General features: G+C 34.8%; 2 protein-coding genes across 6 annotated transcripts in view; one reads left to right on the top strand and one right to left on the bottom strand.

Moving 5' to 3' along the window:
- The first annotated feature begins 1,944 nt into the window (after positions 1-1,944).
- Positions 1,945-12,620, top strand: gskip (gsk3b interacting protein). Of its 4 annotated transcripts, none has more exons than XM_051919877.1 (3): positions 1,945-2,027; positions 7,004-7,246; positions 11,783-12,620. In XM_051919877.1, exons 2-3 carry the CDS (start codon positions 7,007-7,009, stop codon positions 11,939-11,941), a joined length of 399 nt encoding a protein of 132 aa, XP_051775837.1. In that variant the 5' UTR covers positions 1,945-2,027; positions 7,004-7,006; the 3' UTR covers positions 11,942-12,620. The 4 variants fall into 4 exon arrangements, with proteins under 4 accessions (XP_051775837.1, XP_028677675.1, XP_028677673.1 ...); XM_028821842.2 differs by having other exon boundaries at positions 1,968-2,023; XM_028821840.2 differs by lacking the exon at positions 1,945-2,027 and adding an exon at positions 2,028-2,141.
- Positions 12,621-17,134: 4,514 nt separating this feature from the next.
- Positions 17,135-23,857, bottom strand: part of LOC114666637 (NPC intracellular cholesterol transporter 2-like) — a 9,074-nt gene continuing 2,351 nt past the window's right edge. For both annotated transcript variants that reach the window (XM_028821569.2, XM_051919875.1), the window contains exons 3-5: positions 23,527-23,634; positions 20,370-20,542; positions 17,135-17,663 (exon numbers count right to left, since the gene is read on the bottom strand). In XM_028821569.2, the coding sequence (XP_028677402.1) occupies positions 17,577-17,663; positions 20,370-20,542; positions 23,527-23,634 (368 nt within the window). In that variant the 3' untranslated portion in view covers positions 17,135-17,576. The remainder of the gene's footprint in view (positions 17,664-20,369; positions 20,543-23,526; positions 23,635-23,857) is intronic.

Raw genomic sequence — 23,857 nt, 5'->3', positions numbered from 1 at the left:
CATAAATAGCATTTATTAACTGATATTCATTAAATATACTAATAAGAAGATTTACATTTAACTTTATTAAGAAGACTATTTTCACTCTGAATGTTAAATTGTAAAATGAAGTTACATCAAACTGTGATATACAGTAGTATATTGTAATGTACTCAAAATGCTCCATTTTTGGAAAAGGAAGTTAGCGTTTGTTCAAAATGGAACTTTACTATGCAGAACATTTAATCAAAGTTACTCCAGCAAAGATAAGTAAATACAAAATATAAGCGTTCTGGTTGCACCAACAAATGGCTATTCATCTAAAAAAGTAAGAAAACTATTGAAATTAAACACACTCTTAACTTAATCCTTTTAGAATTAACTTAATATCTTAAATATTTTTAATCAAGATTCAATTCTATGAAAGTGCAAATGCATCAGTAATTGGACTCCTGGTAAAATCATAAGAACAGAAGAAATCTGACAAAAGAGAGGAGACCATTCAGTCCATCAAGTAAATTTGTTTAACTAATAGTGTGCTGTCTCAATATCTCATCCAGATACTTCTTAAAAGGTTTCTTCTTCAACTCCATGTCTCGGTAGGCTGTTCCAGATTCCTACAACTCTTTGAATAAACAAGTGCTTCCTGGCTTCAGTCTCAAATGCACGTCCCCTTAATTCCACCCTTAAGCTGAAATAATTCTGCTGAATTTACTTTATTAATACCTTTGAGAATTTTGAAAGCCTGAATTAGGTTCCAATGCAGTCCCATTTGCTAAAATCATTGGATTTCGTGTTGCCAAGATAGAACACAGAGAAAAAGAGGGTAATCAAGTCAAAAAAAAAAAAAAAAAAATCAGGATTACAGCTACAAAAAACAATAGTGGTAAAAGAAGATGTTTAAGAAAAAAAGTTATCTCAGTTCCCTCTAGAACAAGGGTGTCCTACTCCAGTCCTGGAGTGCTGCAGTGGCTGCAGGTTTTCATTCTAACCATCGTCTTAATTAGTGAGTCGTTTTTGCTGCTCATTAACTTGCTTTGCCTTAGTTTTAATTAACTTGACTCAGACCCCTTAGTTGTTTCTTTTTCCTTAATGAGCAGCCAAACAATAATGAGACACAAAACAACCCGCCACATAACCAGCTAACCTGAAAATAAAGAAAGGTGAAGGTCTTGGTCATGTTGGTCTGCTCAGGTCACCAAAAACATGTTGGCGGTGGTTTTAGAAAAAACAGAAAATCAACAGTCTGCTGTGGCAGAATGAGAGCAGCAACAAGTCATGATATTCAATAATGGCTTTAATCAAGAGCAAGAATTGGCTTCTCATTAAGAAACTGGCTGGAGTGAAATTGGTTGGAGTTTGATGTTCCAATTTAGCTGGTCATCCGTTGGCTCGTTTCACATCTCACTTCTGTTTGGTTGTCATTTAATGAAGAAACTAATCAATTATGAGGACTGAAGCCTTAAAAACAGGGCTATTAAAATGACGGGAAAACGAGTTAATTATCTCGCTGATTAGGAAAAGAGTTGGAATGAAAACCTGCAGCCACTGCAGCCCACCAGGGCCGGAGTCGGACACCCCTGTTCTAGAATATTATACAATCATATATGCACGAAATAAGTTGTGAATCAATAATAATTGTGTGGAAATACCAGATTCGCAAGATGAAACAGGTAATGGCAGATCGCAAATTCCTATTGTTAAAAAGATAAATTTTGTATAACCACCATTCAATTATCAATCCTTCAAAGGCCATCAAAACTTTTTAACTCTGAATAATTTCATAATTAAATCTTGTTATATACATAAAATAAAGTAATTCAGTTTTAATGATATATTTGAATTGCCTAAATGTTGCATTCTTTAACTATTCGTAATTTAAAAAGATAAATAAAAATAAAGTCCGATTTTCGTATTGGCATTGAAACATCTTCATCGGACTCGGAGTCTTTGACAGGCCAGCTGGCGCATCCTTATGACGTCATCCGTCCGTCTGCCGGAAGCGTGAAGTCGTCGCTCGAGTCCACAGACACCGGCGGAAGAGGTGAGTACGAATGAGCTCAATTTAGTCTGGAGAATCAGATCTGTTCACAAGTGCGTATTACGAAACTGGATATTCAGTTTAAAATCACACAGCTGTAGGAGACAGAGGCATAGTCAAGGCTAGTATTAATATATTCGCAAAACACACGCATTTTTTATTATAATTCTTTGCTGTTTGATTCCTATGGACGTAATAGTAATAGATTTGTCATCGGAAAATTGAAAATATTCAAGTTAATTAAAGTTTACGTTTGTTTTGCCATATTCTGCTGTGTAGCTTCAGACGAGCGAGAGAATTAAAGCCTGATGTAGTAAAGAGTATGGGAGTTTTATTCCCAAGCCTCTATTTTGTGATTACGAAATAATTTAGATATTTCAACTACTTAAAAGAGAGTATCGGGTTACTTTAGTTTTGCATTTATTTAACTCTTATCAAGCCTTACTGTTACGCCAAATAATAATTTTTTTAAACCTGTTTTTAAATATTAAGCTACTTACTAGTAGGGTACGCCGAAGATGTCACATTTTATTTTTATTGTGTCTGAAAACTGATCATACATAGACCTGTATAACATAAACATGCTTAGTAAACAATGCCAAGAGATTATATATCTTCAAGAGTATATGTTAAGTTTTTGCAATTTTTAATATGCTTATTAAAAGGATAACATTTGTTTGTAAGAAGGTGATGGATCTTACTGTTGTGCAAACTTTGTTAAAAATGTGTCCCAGAATATAATGATGTTACAACTAGGATTAGGAGTGTTCAGTTTTTAGCAGTGTTGATAATAGATAGTTTTAATATTTATGGCTTTTGATGGAGTGATAATGTGTTGTTTTAAATACAAAACACACCTTTGTTTATGTCTGAACTGTATTTTCTACAAGAGAATATGTTCCATTGTATGTTAAACTATAATCTGTGCATTCTGTTTTATTGTTCATTCAGAGCTATTTTTAAACAATACTGTACATGTACATTCAAATTGTAATTAACACTATGCTAACTCTGGTTGGGACCTTCTTTTGCTGTCTAAACAGCCTTAATTCTTTGTGGCATGGATTACACAAGATGTTGGAAACATACCTTTGAGATTCTGGTCCATGTTGACTTGATTGCATCACACAACTTCTGCAGATCTGTTGGCTGCACATTCATTCTGCCAAGTTCCTGTTTTGCCGCAACCTTAAGGTGTTTTATTGGATTCAGATCCATTGACTAGGATGGTCACTGAAGATCACAGAACTCATTGTCATGTTCATGAGATGGCTTTTGCTTTGTGGCATTGTGCATTGCTGGAAGTAGTCATTACAAAATGGGTAAACTGTGGCCATGAAATGATGCACATATTCATATAGGCTGTGGTATTCAAGTGATGGATTGGTATTAATGGGCCCACAGTGTGCCAAGAAAACATTCCCCCACACCATTGTAGCAGCAGTACCACCACAACCATTTATTCCTGTAACACATTTTTATACACAGAATCTAGCTCAAAGTGTTTTACAAGATGTCAAAGTAATACAGTCATATGAAAAAGTTTGGGAACCCCTCTCAGCTTGCATAATAATTTACTTTCAACAAAAAAGATAACAGTGGTATGTCTTTAATTTCCTAGGAACATCTTAGTACTGAGGTGTTTTCCAAACAAAGATTTTTAGTGAAGCAATATTTAGTTGTATGAAATTAAATCAAATGTGAAAAACTGGCTGTGCAAAAATTTGGGTCCCCTTGTAATTTTGCTGATTTGAATGCATATAACTGCTCAATACTGATTACCTGCAACACCAAATTGATTGGATTAGCTCGTTAAGCCTTAAACTTCATAGACAGGTGTGTCCAATCATGAGATATAAAGGTATTTAAGGTGGTCGATTGCAAGTTGTGCTTCCCTTTGACTCTCCTCTGAAGAGTGACAGCATGGGATCCTCAAAGCAACTCTCAAAAGATCTGAAAACAAAGATTGTTCAGTATCATGGTTTAGGGGAAGGCTACAAAAAGCTGTCTCAGAGGTTAAACTGTCGTTTCAACTGTAAGGAATGTAATCAGGAAATGGAAGGCCACAGGCACAGTTAAACCGAGGTCTGGCAGGCCAAGAAAAATACAGGAGTGGAATATGCACAGGATTGTGAGAATGGAGGTGATCTGTGGGTTGTCTGCAACCAAAGTCCTGCAAGAACATCTTGCTGCTGATGGTGTATTTGTACATCGTTCTACAATTCATTACAATTTGCACAAAGAACATCTGTATGGCAGGGTGATGAGAAAGAAGCCCTTTCTGCACTCACGCCACAAACAGTCGCTTGTTGTATGCAAATGCTCATTTAGACAAGCCAGATTCATTTTTGGAACAAAGTGCTTTAGATAGATAGATACTTTATTAATCCCAAGGGGAAATTCATACTCCAGCAGCAGCATACTGATACAAAAAACAAAATTAAATTAAAGAGTGATAACAATGCAGGTAAAAACAGACAATAACTTTGAATAATGTTAACGTTTACCCCCTCGGGTGGAATTGAAGAGTCGCATAGTTTGGGGGAGGAACGATCTCCTCAGTCTGTCAGTGGAGCAGGACAGTGACAGCAGTCTGTCGCTGAAGCTGCTCCTCTGTCTGGAGATGACACTGTTTAGTGGATGCAGTGGATTCTCCATAATTGATAGGAGTGTGATATGTCAATGGTATTATATGTCCTTCTGCACGCGCTTGATATTACACTTTAATATTTAGACTGATGAGACAAAAAGTGAGTTATTTGGTCATAACAAAAAGCACTTTGCATGGCGGAAGAAGAACAGCACATTCTAAGAAAAACACCTGCTACCTACTGTCAAATTTGGTGGAGGTTCCATCATACTGTGGGGCTGTGTGGCTAGTTCAGGGACTGGGGCCCTTGTTAAAGTCGAGGGTCAGATGAATTCAACCCAATATCGACAAATTCTTCAGGATAATGTTCAAGCATCAGTCACAAAGTTGAAGTTACGCAGGGGTTGGATATTCCAACAAGACAATGACCCAAAACACAGTTTGAAATCTACAAGGCATTCATGCAGAGGGAGAAGTACAATGTTCTGGAATGATCGTCACAGTCCCCTGACTTGAATATCATCGAAAATCTATGGGATGATTTGAAGCAGGCTGTTCATGCTCGTCAGCCATCAAATTTAACTGAACTGGAGAGATTTTGTATGGAAGAATGGTCAAAAATACCTCCATTCAGAATCCAGACACTCATCAAAGGCTATAGGAGGCGTCTAGAGGCTGTTATATTTGCAAAAGGAGGCTCAACTAAGTATTGATGTAATATCTCTGTTGGGGTGCCCAAATGTATGCACCGGTCTAATTTTGTTATGATGCATATTGCATATTTTTTGTTAATCCAATAAATTTAATGTCACTGCTGAAATACTACTGTTTCCATAAGGCAAGTCTTATATTAAAAGGAAGTTGCTACTTTGAAAGCTCAGCCAATAATAACAAAAATCCAAAGAATTAAAAGGGGTTCCCAAACTTTTTCATATGACTGTAGTTACAAGAAAAGAAAAAACAAGTCTAATTAGGCAAGGATTATGAGTAAGTAATACAAGAAATCAATATGAGCTTACATAACATAGATGTATAATTGGTAGAAAATTAGAGTCCTTATATATAATGTTGTATGTGGAGTCTATAAAGGTAAGTACAGTGATAAGTGCAGATGGCCAAGAGGACAGAAAAAAAAAACCTTCAGATAAGCTTCGAAAAAGGCATTCCATGTAACAAATGTTCCTAAGTCATTCCTCATTGTTTCCAAGCTTATTGCCAGAGGATCTGACACCGTAGGTCTCATGGACAGCTGTGGCACCAGCCTGGACTGTTAACACAAGGCAGGTTGGGTGCATGGATTCATCTGTGTGCCTCAGCAGAAATCAAGATTCATCAAATCGGGCAACGTTTTTCCAGTCACCCACATTTACACAACTATGTAAGGAAATATTGCTCACTTTCATATATGAGAATAATGTTTAATGAGAAACATAGCCATATACGTTAAATCTCAACATAATCCACCTCCATAAGTGCTTTATGGTCACAAATACTCTTAGATTTGATGTCAGATAATTCAAAGAAATTTTCCATAAGAAAACCATGAAGAATAGTAAATTGGTTTTAGAAGATAGTATGCTACTTACAGTTGCTGAGGTACATGATGATGCTTGACAGGACCTGGGAAATAATAACATAGGTCTCAGAAGACCTTGATTTAACAAAGGATGATAGTCACTCTAAGAAAAACCTTGTAAAAGATTTTAGACACTGTATTTGGAAAATCCTTGATGATCAAAGCATGATGTAAACAATGTAAATTTATAGATATATAGATTTGCTGATATTTATGAGCATTCATACATTGTTTTCTGTCACATTAGTCGTTTTTCTCGATTCCATAAAATTTAAAATATCTCCTCTTAGAAAAGAGTGGGGAACACTAAAATATTTAAGAAAATGTGCAAAAATGTCTCTGAAATTCAATATACAAAACATACGAAATATTGAAGTGAGAATGCAATCATTAAGATTATGACATAGTGTGTTAAAATCAAGAATAGTGTTTGCAGAATAGATGTAAGCACCAACTATTTTGATATTTTCCTTATTTTTGTTTATTGTGTTGCTTGAAGCAATGTGTTATTGACACAGTTGTTGAAATATCATCACACTGTACTATATTGAGAGTCTATGGTGCAGAACTCTCTACATAGATTTTAAAGTTGTAGTTAAAATGTGGGATGAAATATTCTCTGCAAACTTGTAGTTAAAAATTTGGAACTGACATTTCTGCACTGCTCATGTCCCCCATCAACATACCTGTGGACATCATGAGCTCTGTTTGTGACCACAGATCACTCCTTCAGTAGTGGCCATCCTCACCAGTGAGAACAGATGAACAACAATAACAGAAATGTGTATTTTTCTGTGTTTTTTTTTTTTTTTCCCAGATAATGGAAGTTGATTGCAACCAGTGCGATTCACCTAAAACTACTTTTGAAGACACTATTGATGCTGCAGATGTTAAGGATATGAGGCTGGAGGCTGAGGCAGTGGTCAATGATGTTCTGTTTGCTGTAGCAGACATGCATGTGTCTAAAATCCTCCAAAATGCTGTGGATGTGGCGTACATCAATGTGGAGATTAAAGAAGGGAATCGTTACTGTTTGGAGCTGACAGAGGCTGGACTCCGGGTAAAATTTTATGAAGCTTCCAAACTGGTAGCTCAGTTGTTTAAACAAAAATACATTTATACTGTAACTCTGAAGTTGTATTTGTTCCTTCATACATAAATGATATGACTTTATTGATGTAGTGAAGTCAGTTTGTTACGCATTATATTTTCATACAAGGTTATAAAACACAGAGCAATCTATGATCGTTTGCCAGGGTCAAACTGTTATAGTACTTTTGTTCTTGTATATTTCAGTAAACACTTTCCTGTCATAGGAGTGTCAGTTGCACAGGTGAGGAACATTGATTTTGGAAGAGTTGCAAATCACTCTGCAGGTGCTGAACTGCACGGTTTTGGAGGTGATCAAAATGCTTCTTAGTCACTCTTTAATTATGTGAGGTAGCTGAGTGCAGTAAAGACAGTAAAGTCTTATATGGCACACATTGTTTGCATGACTAGCTAAAAAATTGATAGAGAAGGTCAGAACACTTTCAATAACATACTTGTAGAAAGTGGTCATTCTTTCTGATGACATTTTAAATGTCTTTAACTATCTCAGAACAGCTTTTGGTGAGATTTTTAAACCACAGCAAATATGCTTACCTTGTGTGTTAGAGTACTAGAAATAAAAGTGAGTAGTAGCTTAATTTCTCCATTACTTCTACAACTTGGCCAAGAATAATTTTCACAATAAAATATATTTTGAACAATAACAGTAAATACTATAATACACTGTAAGTAATGCATTATGTACACTAGATAAGATGATTTTCACTTAAAATGTAACGTAAGAGAATGCAGAAAGTATCAGAAGGTTCCTTCATGGCTTGAATTTTATTTGAAACAAATAAATGAAAATAAATAATCGAGTGTAAATTAAATTGAAAAGTGCTGTGGTATTTGTAATATGCTTATCTTTAATTTTAGCAGTATTCAACCTAACATTTACAACAAATAAGTCACATACAGTACTCTGTAGTGAAACATAGCTATAAAGTTAAGTAGCTGCATTTATCCAAAGTTCTGCAGCTTTTAGTTTTCTTCATTGGATGATTCAAGCAATAGAGAGACGCATGTTCATATAATTCCACAGACCAAATATCCTCGTTTTAAAAGTTCAAAACAGTTCAGACAAAAAATAGATATTAACTTCCTTGGCGTTGGACCCAAGTGTCACTCGGGCAACTGTATAGACGCACAAGTGTTAGACCCAAGGATTACTCAGGCTGTAAAAGTGGCAATAATGTTAGTGCCAAGTATTGCTCGGGAAACGGTATAGGCGTGTCTTGTGTAGGCAACGGGGCAAACACTTTTTCTCCTGGCCTCATAATGGCGTCTTGTAAGAAATGTTTTTCAGCATCCCAGGTGTTGCACCCTCTAGACAGTGATACGAGCAGTGATGACGAAGTGACTCTGTCTTCAGGCAGTGAAATTGAAACAGACAGTGAAACTGAAAATGATTCTGATGAATCTAAAAGCAATGCTAGTGTCAATCGCACTTGCGCAGTATGCTTTTCAAAAGCTGATCAGTCTGGAAAGAAAATCTGCAATGAATCATACTACCATTGTCCTGACTGTGACGTTTGTGTATTTCACTGTGCTTCAAGATGTACCACACAAATGACACATTTTGACAGTATATACAGTATTAGCATTATTTTTATTAAGATTATTAGTTATTATGATTTGTATCATTATTATACTTTCTACACTTCTAACATTGCACTTTTAGTGTTTTGTACGTTTTACAGTAGAAAGATGAGATTTAATAAATGTCTTTTTTTCAAGCCAAAAAAAACGCTTTTTACAAGTTTTTTTTTGCAAAAAATTATAAAGCTAAGGAGGTTAAAAAAAAAAGAGAAGTTCTGTTTAAGGCTTATATATCTTGTTTCATTCTTTACGTTTGGTCATACAGTCGTACCTGAGGCATGTTAAGCACGGTCAGAAAACTATATGCCATCTCCTATTCTATTTGCAAACATATCTAAAAGTCCATGCTAGCAGTTAGGACTATTTCCTCACTGGCTTAATTAACACTCCGTTCTTCAGATATAGCTAAGAAAGTTTGATCTCATGTTAACTTACACGGGGTAAAAGGCTATACCATATTCTAGGTAGCTATAATAAACTGATATTCTATAGAAATTAAGCAAACACTTGTATGAATTTAATATCCAACATTAGCTTTCTAAGATTGGCTCATACAAGTTACATTATTTGTATATATACAGGACCCTGCAAAATTATTCAGTTCCTTGATTATTTTGAGTAACAAATCCTTCACTGGAATTTTTGTTCACCCTGTAATATTTTTAATTTCTAAAGCACTAACATTCAAAATGAGATTTTTTTTAATGTGACATTATGTTTAAAAAAATCTTAAGAATAACAAAAAGGAATTATGTTGTTGGCATAAGCATTCCATCTCCATACTTTAATATTTTGCAGAGCCACCTTTGTAGCAAGTAAGTGCTTTATGTCGATGGGGCTAAGTATGTCTCACCCTTTCACACTGATTGGGAATAATTCTGACCCATTCTTCCATGTAGATATGCTCCAAGGGGTTTGGGTTGGCTGGATGAAAATTACGCACTGCAGTTTTCAATGTGTGACACAAATGTCAATCAGACTGAGATCAAGAAATTGTTTTGGCTATCGTAGGACATTCACCTCTTTTAGTGCTTAAGCTACTACAAGGTTACATTGGGCCACAGCATATTTTTCCTGCCAATATACTTCACCGTGTAGGCGTGTTTTCTGATGTGTGGGTAGTGTTACATTTGCACCATACACCTTTTTGTATTTTGATCAAAAAGCCTTGCTTTTGTCTTGTTTGACCACAAAACCTTAATCCCACTTAACAATTAACTCAGTCTCATGCATTTTGTCAGAATTCAGGAGTGCTTTCTGGTTCTTTTGGGTGTATATATATTTTATTTTTGAGTAATGGCATCTTTTGTGCCACCCCTCCCATACAGGGCAGTGTTGTGCGGACATTTTTGATATGCTTGACTGGTGCACTTTTGCTCCAATCTTGACTACTGAATTCTGTGCCTCCTTCAAAGTGATTGTGGGCATCACTATGCCTGCTCCCACAGATGTCGTCTTGTTCTCAAAGACAGTTCTATGGGGTGACCTTCTGTAGGCAGCATCTGATGTAGCTTCCTCATTTTGGTAATTGAACCAGCAGTTCTCCTTTTGGATCATTCTAACACTTGGATATTGTTTTATACCATTCACCTAATTTAAGCTGTTATATTTTATATTGGTAACTTTAATGTTCATTATTCATAATTTCAGAGCTGTTCTTTATATTTACTGAGGAATTTTGTGACAAAATTTGTCAGTTATTTGAATTATTCATTAGTGGAGTCTAATTGTAATGCTTTTGTTTTTTACCTGTGTAAACTTAAACGCTTCTACTGTATAATACATACATAAACTAAATAATTACACAAAATGCAGATCGCCTTTTCATCCTAAAATTTTTTCGCAAACATAAAAGAATATCACATTAAAGAATAATTTTGTATTTAAGTGCTTTGAGATAAAACATTACTTACATTTTCAGCATAAGATTTGTTGTTTGAGTAAGATCAGAGAACTGGTCAAAGAACTAAACATTTGACAAGTTAGTTTGTCACTTCTCAAAAATGAGTTATATTGTAGGCTTTTATAAAAAAAAAAAAAAAAAGTTTATCCAAGCTTCTAGGCTTAAGTGTTGCTATATGGCAAGACGTCCTTTTTTTAGAATTTAATTTCTTCATCTTGTACTGCATTTTTCACACACATTTGTTTGCACAGGCCTAACTTTCACTTGCGTTATTTTGATAAGATAGCTGACAAAAGCATGTAGGAGATATACAATAATTAATTGCTTTGCAGTAAATTGGCTTTGACAAGGTATTCACAACAGTGAACTGATGAGGAATGACACATTGTTAACTAGTTGTTGCTGTTTATGTGTTTAGACAAAAATCTGAAGACCTATATTCCCACAGAACCAGACTAAATTCTATGTAGCACAAGGTATCATTTTTAGAGCTGCTGGTGGTTGAGAAATATACAGTATGTTCATATACTGGTAGCTTGCATTAAAATATCAGACAAATGCTTTTAGCTCCTTCTACACATTAGGCTCTTAGACTTTAAGGGCAGTGTGTGTGCAGAAGCAATAAAGAGGGCAAATAGGATGTTGAGTTACACAATATAATACATGGGGCATAGGTCAAAGGAAGTTATGACTGAGGAGCACTTGGTATTTGTAATGTAGTATTTAAGTCGGCATTTAATAATAATGACAAGCTGTAATATTCTGCAGAAGACCATGAGAATGGACTGCCCACAAGAGAGAACTGAAAGTTAGACTTCATCACAGGCATTTGTCCACATGACTTGCTGAAATCACACTTTGACCAAAGAAGGCTCAGAACAAGTAAAAAAAGGTTTCAGAGGAAGTAGAATTTAGAGCAAAACAAATTTGTATGAAACAGAGTGCCTTTTTATTGCATTTACCATTTTGCTTATGTGGTCTTCTTTTTTTTTTTTTTTTTAGGTAGTAGGATATACATTTGACCAAGTGGATGAGAGTACAATAGCACATTATCATGAGACGGTATACTCCCTGTTGGATTCCCTCAGTCCAGCCTACAGGGAAGCATTTGGAAATGCCCTGCTTCAGCGTTTGGAAAGACTAAAACAAAATGGACAGTAGTAACAGTAACTGTCTCTTGAGCATTTACTATTCCAGACAGTTAAAGAGTAATGGGTATTCACTGTGGATATGAGAAGACAGACAAAAATATCAAGAAACTCCTCCAGGCCAACTGCTTAAATTTTATGTTATGGTTTTACAGTTCATCACTACCATGACAGTCAATATCTTTTTGTTCTACAAAAATATTGTATTTCATTTAGCTGTGTGCATTTTGGATCATTTACATAAATACACACCAGATGTAGAATTAAGGCCAGCAGTCTGGAATAGCAAGAGCTATTGTTCTTGCACATTTTTGAAGGTGTAGCAGTCTTTTGCTCTCCTGTATGCTTTGTGAGGCAAACCGCACTAATTTTGGGGACTGACCTCATGAAAAATGTTGATATGCTTATCTGTATGCTAAACAGTGATGTGCACATTAAAACTGTTCTTTTTGCATACAGAAATATGGCTTTGTAGTACTGAAAAAGAAACATTTTAATTTTGTGAACTGATCATCAGGATAGAGTTGTACCAAATAGTACATTTTTTTTTTTTTTTAACGGATAATAATTTTATTGGGATATTTGCCTTAAATTTGATTCTATTTTTTAATGTTTGTGCTTTTAAGTTGTGTGTGAGAAAAAAAATCTCTCTGTATATTAAAGCACATATCAAAAAGAGTGGCTTGATCTTTCAGCTGCTTGGTTTGGATACATTGAAGTAATGGTTGTGTATGCTAAATGGGAACGTTTGATTCAAAGAGTAAAACCACTGCAGATCTTAATTTTACCATAAAATGTGTTTTCTTTAATAGTAATGCTGAAAAGCATTACATGTAAAGAATTTAGGTTTATTTGGATTAGCTTCTAGTTTTCATCAACTACAGCACTCACACTCTACATATGCTACTAGTGCCACAGTAAATTGAGAAAATATGCTCAAACTTTTTCAGAATTGTATCCTTTTAGTCAAAAATGATTGGCTTTTACATTCAAGTATAAATATAGTTATGGTCAAATTATTAATTGAAAAAAGGAAGCAGCATGAAAATATATTTTTCACTTTTAATTCCTTTTTTTCATACACACAAAAAAGGAAATTAAGATTCTTCTGCCTAGTATGGTTCAATTAAGGTTTAATATTTTTCCTAGATCAATACTATGTGTTTTTGTTGATATTCTCTGAATTTGTATTTTGAGCTGCAGTGGTTTGCATTCTTCTATATGTGATTGCTTGTGAAAGTTTAATTTTCAAATTTAGCAGTGTTGAATAAATTTGAAATATTAAGCGGTTTTGAGAATGTATGTATGCATATTTAAACCAAAAAAAAGCATCTTAAGAAATAAAGATTAAAAAAAAAATGTGAGTCTTTCTTCTTTAAAGCATGAGTCACTACACCAGACAGTTAGAGTAATGGTTATTACTGTAAATATGAGAAGACAGACAAAAATGTCAAGAGACACTTCCACTTGTTTTAGAAAATAAAAAAATATATACTTTTTATGTCTTATTAAAAATAGGAAACAAAATACCATTCTAGCTGTATTATAGTTGCAATACACCTGTGCTCTTATTTAAACTGGACACTGTGTCCCAATCCTACACAAAGAAAAGTGACAGTAAGCCCTCTTAAAGTACTGCCCCAGTAGGGACTGTAGCTGCATAAAAACACAAAAATAAAGCATATACTACCATTATCTACTACATTTCTATGCCTCTTATTGACAAGGTTATTCTATACATAAAAGAAAAGCACATATATTGTGTGTAAAATTTTCCCATAACTAATTCCATATATGTCCTTGTGTTCTAGTTGGGTATATTCTAAATACATACCAGGCATCCATTCTACTAATTTCCTTCATATTGAAGCACTTCTGTCTTTGTCAACTCTTAACCTCAGTTTGTATCAAACGGATAACATTCAGTTCACCTCATTGCTTATATACCCCATAGTCTTCAAATTACATCTGGCAGTGGTTTTGCTTTTTTGTTTCTAAATACAGATCCCTTACCCTGCACATAACATTTCTGATGATGCACCACAATTACACCGTACCACAAGACCAACTTCCCTTAATCTATGCTCCCTGTATCCTACTGTGTAACTCCACATTTACTAGCTGACTCAATAGCTTCTGCACAGTGTGGTTATGAACAGTGATGAGCTCAATCTGACTCGTATCCTTTTCTTAAGTTACACTTTTAACTTGGCATTTTTTTTTACTTCTTACGCATCATTTACATAAATTGTCTTTCATGCAAGTATCCATGTCTAGGCCTATTTTTATGAGCAGTAGCCTCAAGTGATCCATGCATACAAATTTTAAACACAGTTGCAAAAAGTTACTCTCATCCGCTTTTTTGCCCTTTTTTATTTCATATATGCGTGCAGTGTGGTTTGAACTTCCACTTATGTCATCACCAGCCTGTAATAAACTACCAAAAGCTTTCTACTTTTCTAAAAGGTGACCCAGTGTCCTAAACATGTGCCTTTCTACTCTACATCAGAAATTTAATCATGTTAAATCCATGCGACACAACATCAGACAAGACTACCTTGTCCCTTCTTCCAAACCCAATACCTAACTTTTTTTTATATTGTCTTACATACCTGGCAGCCTCCCATCCGTTTTTTTCATTGTCAACTTGATCTACTCCAAACCTGGCTAGAAATCAATTCACATGCTAAGAAACCATCATCTTGTGCACTAACCACCTGTTGCTGGTGCAGTCTACATGTAAATTCCCCTATTATTGCTTTTCTCTGGGAGATGGATGTGTCCTACTTGGGTTCCTCATTCCCACCTACCACTACCACCTTAGAATTATTAGAGTTGCCATTCAGTTCTGCACTTCGCTTAAAATTTTTGGACACCTCCTATTTGGATGTTAATGTTAGCTGGACAGTGTGCCCCTTTTTTCCTACTCTTGTGTCTGCCTGTGACCCACCTATCTCTGAACTGGAGTTTCTTTCTGCACCACTATAGAGATGCAAGCTAAATCTCTAAAAAGGCCACTTGGTCAGATTCTTTTGCGTCAAGAATCTCTCATGAATGTTTTTTTAGTTTTTTGTGGGCGCCCCCTGCCTCTCTAGAAACTGTATATCATGTGATGGGGTTCTGCTAGTTACATATGATGTAATTTTAGCCCTCTAGACTTGAAAGACTCATTCTTTACCGGTGGTCCTAGCCCTCTAAGAGCCTCTACCATTAGGCTAACAACAACAAATTTAAAAAAATAAGCATATGAGTTATCATTTTAGACTATTTCAAGGTCACTGATTATGAATGTTATAATTGATTTTTGATCCTTTACTGGGGATTCAGCAGGACAAATTTCTATTACAGTTGAAAATATTTAAGCCTTTAAACATTTACCCTACACTTACATTTTAATATTTAAAATATGTGGCACAACTCTTCTTGTTCATTTTGTACTTCTACCTCATGACGTAAAATCGTTATGTTTTCCTTTGAAGACCTCGAATTAGGGTGGCTTACGCCAACTCAAACTTTTTGACCTTTAAAACAGAGTAGGTAATCCAGAATCCAAGGTGCTTAATTAACTAGCATCACTCACCAAGATGTAGACCTCTTGTCAGCTAAATTCTATTAATGCAAATATCAAACAGGACTGACACTGCAATGGCCCCATTAACAATTCTGTGGGACACTATGCCCCATTTTAATTAACAATTTACATTGTTTAAGTAACAGTAGCATTAACTTGCCCTCTTATTTAAAAAAACAAAACAGAAACAAAAAAAAAAAACTACAGACCCACTCTATTTACAGTAGCTAACAACCTATTTAGCAGAAGTGTGTCAAAAACACTGCTTTAGTTCCTACTCTCTTATCAGAGTTTTTTTCTTCTTTTTGTGCAATTCATGTGTGTTTGGGGGGAGCTTCTGTAAATGTTTAACTTCCCTCTTGGGACAAACAAAATGCTATTTATATACAGGTATACACATCTCACAGGCTCTGGGCTCTGACTTGCTATCAATGTCTATTATGTGACTCATTCTACACTGAAGTTAACTTTCAGATGCCTCCAGGCTCCACTGCTTTCTGTCCTTACATACTCCCCCCATTTGTACACTCTCTTTCGTGTTCTGCTTATACACCTAAATTTTTTAGTTTGTACGACAAAGGCACAGAACTGCTTAACTCACAGTCTTGTCAGCCTCCATCACTGCAACTGACCAAAATGCAGTTTTTCTGCAATTTCAAGTATCTTCTTGTGGTTTAAATTACTGTATACAAAACAATTAAAAATAGGTAAAATTGTGAGATAATGCTGCAGATAAAGTTAACGTAACAAGTACTTTTCATCAAAAAGAAAAGACTGATGTTAGGATGTGTTATATGCACCACAGAAAGCACAAGCCAATTATTGATTTATAACTCTCCATCCACACATCCATCTATCTAACCATCCATTAGAGAGTCACACTGAGCTAGAGCCTATTCGAGTAACATCATATGTGACAAAGAAACCATGTTTATCACAAGACACATTCAAACCTACCAAACTGGCAAATTTTTAAAGTCAGTAAAGAGTCTTAATGATTTTTTAGGGGATGAACCTGGAAGGGAAAACCCAAAATAAATAATCTTAATTGTAATCCTAAACTGCTGAATGACTGGTCTTGACTGTCACATGGTGAAATGCCAACTAACTGTGACATAAGGCCTCTCAGGTTTTATATCGCACTTATTGTTTTTTTAAAGAATGTTTTGGATTTATCCATTTAAAATAGTTTTTGTAAACCAGTAAGAAGGCATGTTTAAATGCAGGGAGCATGAACCCTTGGAAAGCAGTAGGAGCTTACCGACAGAAGTGTTAGCCACCATTTAGGCACGGGAGAGTCACAATGTCATGTGTGGTACACTGAATACAAGATTCTATTGACCTAAAATTCACATGGCTTTTCAAGTAATCACCTGTACTATGGGGCAGATCATGCAAAAAGCAACAAACATTTCACTGCATAATAAATTAAACATAAACCACTGACATCTTCAAGTCTATTTTCTTGTAGATTTCAGATTTGTATTAAATATCTTAATAATGTACAGTATATGTGTCTACATGCAATTAAAAACCTCTACAGTGGCTGAATAGGATTACAGTACCAGTATAATTTAGAAAGTATTGGTCAAAACAGATGTGCGGTTCTTTTTAACAAAAAACTAAAAGTGCACATTTATTAATGACAATTTATTAAAAACATACAATAGTTTAAAATAATTATCAAGATTAGAAGAAAATAAGCCAACCTAAAATTGTAAGATATGCATTACAAAAGAAATGTGTTCAAGACACTTTGATTTGTCTTAAAAGTAGAATAAAATGATATGCCACATAAATTAGCTCTTTAAAACCAGGCACTAGGTGACTACACAGTAGTCAACTTGTCTTCACATTGCATTACAAATAAAAGTACTTAGTTAGCTGGCAATTGGTTCAAAAAATTAAATACAAATATATCTGTAAAATTAAATCTAAGTATTCCTAGATCATCAACTGAACAAAATATTGCTAAAGGCTGAAAAGGGTCTTCATTTTAAAAAAAAGTTAGTTGAAAGAAAGAATTTTCATTGTAGCAGTCTCATTTAGCGTACATGATGTTAAGTATTTGAAGTATTTAACTGCTGATTTCAACTGGAAATTTAAAGCAGAAGTAGTCTGTTTTAGTTTGATCCCTCAGCTCCCACTCTACAACCAGTTTAATCTGGGGAAAAAAGCAAAAAACAAAAATGTTTTTAAAACTTTATCACAAAGAACAGTATGCTACCAAGCCATTTAAAAAATCAAAATTTCTTATAGTAAGCTTTAGATAAGTAATAATGCCACTACCCATATAAGGAAGCCATATTGTAACTGAAATATTCACAATATTTATACATTTGCATGAAGGAGCAAATCTACAGCAGGGGTCAGCAAACTGTGGCCCGAAAAAAAAAAATGTATCGGCCCACATTGATGTCATTTCTTCCTTGCCTTTCCCTGCAATATTACTGCAACTTACTTTAGCTTCATTACTACGTTCATTTGAGGCCATTATCACTGTAAAATAGGAGTTACACCCGAACACGTCCTTACTGTGAACTGCTCACTTTGTGAATATAGCTTTTTTATGTTGATACTATAAGGCCTAGTGCACACTGCTAGAATTCCATCATGTCAAAGAATAGAAAGATCGATACACAGGGTCAGAAATTTCAAGAAAATGGTCAGAATGTGTGTGTGTCCCCTGGAAAGAAAAAGTAATTTGTCTGACCTGCCAAGAAACTATTGCAGTAGTTAAACAATACAACATAAAAAGGCATTACAGGACAAAACATAACAAAGTTTACTCGGGGGATGGGCAGAGGGAAAAACTGGACAAATAAAATGACTTTCAAGACAACAAAACCTATTTGGAAGAAAACAAAGAAAATGTGGCAGCAGTCAGAGTTGGCTACAGAGAATCATTACTTGTTGCTGTGTCAGGTAAGCCCTTCACTGATGGACAGTTTATTAAGCAGTGTATGCAAGAGATTGTGGAGAAGATGTGCCCAGAGTTGACGATACTTGTTCCAATCAATGGATTTGTCAGAAAGAGTCAAAGAAACTGCAGACGATCTCTTGCAGTAGCTCAAAAGCAAAGCACAGAGATTTGTTAATTATTCTATCACCCTCGATCAAAGTACTGAAGTAGTGGACACTGCAAAGTTGCTTGGGTGTTTAGGGGGTGCAGATGAATCGTTCAGAATCACCAAGGAGCTAGCAACCCTTCATAGTTTGAAAGGAAATGTAACTGCAGAAAAACTATTCCTATGTTTGTGTAAAACACTTGGAACAGTTTGATTTGAAATGGGAAAATTTAAAATGTGTTACAGCTGATGGTGCAAATAACATGTCAGGAAAGAAAATTGGCTTAATGGGAGAATAAATAATCATGTCACATAAATGGGTATCCAGAAACCATTTGGCATACACTGCATTATCCATCAGCAACTGCTCCCGGAAAAGCTTTCCGTCTTGAAGATGTAATGACAGTTGTCACACCTACTGTAAATTTAATTTGCTCACATACACTAAATTACCGACAGACTTTTTTGGATGAAATCAATGCACAGTATAGTTACGCACTGTATCATTCCAAAGTGAGGTGGCTGAGCAGAGGAAAAGTGCAGAGGGGAGTTGTTGAATTATGCTCTAAAATCAAAATGTTCATGACAGAAAAAGAAGAGCCTGTCGAAGAGATGTCCAATTCGACATGGACTTGGAAGTTGGCGTTTCTCACTAATATTTATTAGCACATCAATGAGTTAAATTCCAGACTACAGGAAAAGGGGAAACTCGTATGTAATTTGTATAGTAGTGTCAAAGCCTCTGAAATGTGTCTGCAATTGTTCAGAGGGAAATTAGAGCATTTTCATAAAGCAAACAAAATGTCCCTGGCTACAATTTGGAGTACCACAGTAAAGGGTCTGAATACTTTTTAATAAATTTGTAAACCATTGTGCAAACATGATTTCACTTCATCATTAGGAGTTAATGAGTATTGACTGATGGGCAAAAATGGCAAATTTAAAAGGAAATCTACAACACAATAAAGTGTGCAGAAAGTGAAGGGGTCTAAATACTTGCCAAATCTGCTGCAAGTCAGCTACAGAAGAGTGGTTGCACAAACATTGCAAAACATTTTTTCAGAGTGACACAGAGAAGCCTCATGAACATTACAAGTACACCAGTGCGCCTAGGGATTACACTGTAAAATAACATTTATTTGATTTTACTAGTGTATCTTTTCATAGGACATGGTTAAAACATTTTGATCACCACAGTAATAATATCTTGAGTTGGATATTCTTGCTAAAAGCTTCTGTAGTTTAGGTTTGAACTTAAATAACTATACAGTATATATTTACATAAAAAAAAAAGATTAAATATGTGCCAAATCTAAGAATTAAGAAGAAAAACGTAACATTAAGTAGAAAGTCTTCTGAGAAAGGGGCAACTAATACATTTTCGTTTTTTGATCTGACAACTGTTTTTTTGTTTTTTTTTTTTAGAAAAAACAGAAAAGTAAAAGGTAAGCAGTTCACTAACAATTAAACTAATTCTAATGTATTTGAAAAAACAGGCTTATTTAGATATGTAAAGAGGGCCTTTTGATAAAAAGTTTGCCGACCCCTGATCTAAAGCATTCAAAAGACAGCTACAGTTACAATGAACATAAATAAGACTACAGAAAAATAAACAACCAGCCACAACTTCACATCTAAAAATAATAATGCAACAACACATTATAAACCAGACACAACAGAGGACAATAAAAAAAAAAGTCCTAAAAATAAAAAAAACACTTCAAAGTCAGAAATACATCTACTTTCAGACTCTCTCAAAATGCATGTATTTTTTTATTAAACATTTTTGTTTGTATACTCACTGAGGGGTATTCTGACTTTACAGTTAATTCATTGACATAATTATATATCTGGTCTTTGGTCATTGGGCATTTAATACCAGATTTACAGCCATCATCTATTGGTATAGGAAATGGAATAGGAACACCCGCAATTATTCCATGGACAACGGCTTTGCTGATTTCACTGTCTACATCTGTCAAAAGAAAACATCAGACATTGCAAAATTATTCATTATCAGGAAAAGTGTTTACATATAAAAATTGTAAAGGTAGCGTAAATGTTCATAAAATTAATTTAAGCAAGACAAGTTATATCCTTAAGAACACACATGCTCCCTGATTAAAAAAAAAAAAAAAAAGAAGTAAAGGACCTACAGGAAAAAGATACACACACACACACACACACACACACACACACACACACACACACACACACACACACACACACACACACACACACACATTTCAACTGTCATAAACAAAACAGAGGCCTTCAAGCTCAGTTCATTATGACAAAGTATGTGGTATTAGGCCAAATTCTGTTCATTGACCAGTTACTTCTTTTAATTGAAAATACAATACTACTTTTGAGTTATTTTTAAACCTCGTCATGGATAATTAATTTGTACTCGAGTAATTTTGTTCCCAATAACCTCTTTTACAAATTTTGTGCAACTATACATTACAACTGGTGATCAATTAAAATTGAACTTGATCTTTCTGCTACAGATTTATTTTTAAATACACAAATATGCCAGTTTTGTCCATAAATCTACAGTCAATAATCCATAATGACAAAGTAAAAACATGTTTCACAAAGTTTTGCAAATTTATTAAAAAATCATAAGCTAAAATGTCATTCGTAGAAGTATTCAGATGCTTATTTCAGTACTTTGTAGAAGACCATTTGGTGGCAATTAAAGTTTCAGGTCATCTTGGGTGTGCATTTACAATTTTTGCACACCTGAATTTGGGAAGTTTATCCAATTCTTCCAAGCAGACTCTCTAGTGCTATAGGCTTGGATGGAAAGTGTCTGTAAGCTACCAAAGTCTCTCCACTGATGTTATATGGGGTTTTAAACTGGGCTTTTGCACTCAGGGACTTGTCCCAAAGCCACTCCAGCATTGTCTGGGCTGTATGCTTTGGGTCAGTGTCGTTCAGAAAGGTGAATCATCACCCCAATTCAATTCAATTTTATTGTCCCCAGAGGGAAATTTGATTTGTCAACAGATGATTTTACGGAGGAACCAGAGTATAACATTAATTAAAATGTATGGTAGTTTACAAAGAACAAACTTAGTACAAATAAATATGGTAGTAGTGAGCATAATATTCAAAGAGAAACATTAGGTCAAACATATTCTTCCATTTCACAATTATTGAGGCCATTGTGCTCTTGGGAATACTCAAAGCTTCAGAAATAGTTGTATACTCTTGCCCTGATCTATGCCTCACCACATTTTTATTGAGAAGATCTACAGTTTTTCTTGGACATCAAGGCTTAAATGCAGTGTGGATTATGGGCCTTTATATACACAGGTGTGTGCCTTTCTAAACTATGTCCAGTCAATTCAATTTGCCACAGGTGGTCTCCATTCAAGTTCTATACACATCAAGGATAATTAAAGCAAACAAGATGCACCCGACCACAATTTGGAGTACCACAGCAAAAGGTCTGAATACTTATATAAATGAGAGATTTTAGCCTTTAACTTTTAATAAATTTCCATAAAGCTTTATGAAAACATGTTTTCACTTCAACATTGGGGGCTACTGAGTATTGATTGATGGGCAGAAATGGCAAATTTAAAAAAAAAAAAAAAAAAATCTACAACACAATAAAGTGTGCAGAAAGTGAAGGGGTCTAAATACTTGCCAAATCCACTGTAAGTCAGCTACAGAAGAGTGGTTGCACAACCATGCAGAAATGTTTTATTAGAGTAACACAGAGAAGCCTCATGAACATTACAACAAGTACACTAGTGTGCATGGGCATTACATTGTAAAATAACTTTTTATTTGATTTTTACTAGTGTATCTTTTAATAGGACGCTGTTAAAACATTTTGATCACCACAGTAATATCTTGAGTCAGACATTCTTACTAAAAGCTTCAGTAGTGTTGGTCTGAACTTAAATACCATACAAATTTAAATTAAAAAAAAAAAAAATTAAACATGTGCGTAATCTAAGAATTAAGAAGAAAAATGTAACATAAGCAGAAAGTCATCTGACAAAGGCACAAAAATGTATTCTCATTTATTTGATTGGACAACTGTTGTGAACTGCTAAAAAAAACCTTTTTAGAAAAAATGGGATAGTAAAAACGTACGCTGTTCACTAACAATTACAAAAATTCTAATGTATTTGAAAAAGCAGGCTTATCTAGATAGGCAAAGAGTTCAGTTAGAAGTAAAAGTAAACCTAGTTGCAGTACAAATGCATAGGTAAATAGCATTCAGAAAATTCAAATTAGAATGTGATTATTCTTTGCCTGTAGTACTACGGTGTTGTACCATGTTAGCCATTATGAATGTAGTGAGAAGTCAAGCAAAATGACACCTTTTTATTATTTGCCAAAATACAAGTTATTTAGAAAATGTCTTTAAGCAGCCAGTGTTTATATAATTGGGAAAAAACAGTCCTTGCCCAAAACAAGTCTATTCAGTTTTCAGCATCCCCCCCCCCCCCCCCCTTCATTTTTGAAATTAGAGAACAGGAAGCTGAAAAACAGAACACCCGCATATGACAATTACTTGCTGCCTTCAAACTATAATATCTAGAATCAAGGGAGCAGCATCTTAACAAGCAAGTTGCACAATGTGTAGACTTAATGACAACTGATTTTAAATCTACAGGAATAAATACAAGTATTGGTTAAAGTGGAAAAAGAAAAAATAGCATACACTCCAGAGAAAACATCACAGTTCATTGTTTTAAAATATATAGAATATATATGCACCGTATGAAGAAAAATTCACTGAGCGTATTCTGTATTGCACACAAGCAGCAAAAATCTCTGAAACTCCACAATTTCAAATAATGCTGCTGCTGCTATGATCCAATTGTTGACTACATTTCCCCCCTTTGCAACTGTTCATTCTCCAAGAACTGACAACAGAATCAAATCATTAAGAATAAATTAATAATTACTCATTAATCTTTTTTGTAAACTTACTACTGTTGAATGTCACGTTGACAGAATATGCCTTTCCCTTCTGCAAAACACAAGGTTCAGTTGGGCAGGGTGAGATATCAACATAAACTATTTTACCCACTTTGGAACCTGGAAAGGTTGGAAAAAAATACATAAAGATGAGAATTAGAAGACTTGTTTCATCACTTTATCCTTCTTCACTGTAAATTCTTCCCATAAACCAGATCCAAGAGTGTTGAAATCCTTTCTAAAATAATTTCTAGAGCAACTTTTAAGATTTTAATTTTGCACTGAATAACCTGTAATTTTATCAGCACCAAATATTTCTGTCTTTCATAAACCTGGGAGCCAA

The sequence above is a fragment of the Erpetoichthys calabaricus genome, chromosome 16 (assembly GCF_900747795.2).
Source record: "Erpetoichthys calabaricus chromosome 16, fErpCal1.3, whole genome shotgun sequence".
Lineage (NCBI taxonomy): Eukaryota > Metazoa > Chordata > Cladistia > Polypteriformes > Polypteridae > Erpetoichthys > Erpetoichthys calabaricus.
The sequence above is the reverse complement of the archived record's forward strand: the minus strand, read 5'-3'. Positions and strand labels throughout refer to the sequence as shown.

Excerpts from the sequence above, each read along its gene's own strand:
- gskip (XM_051919877.1), top strand. The coding sequence starts at position 7,007 with ATGGAAGTTGATTGCAACCAGTGCGATTCACCTAAAACTACTTTTGAA. Across the intron at positions 7,247-11,782 it reads TGACAGAGGCTGGACTCCGG|GTAGTAGGATATACATTTGA; the intron begins GTAAAATTTTAT and ends TTTTTTTTTTAG.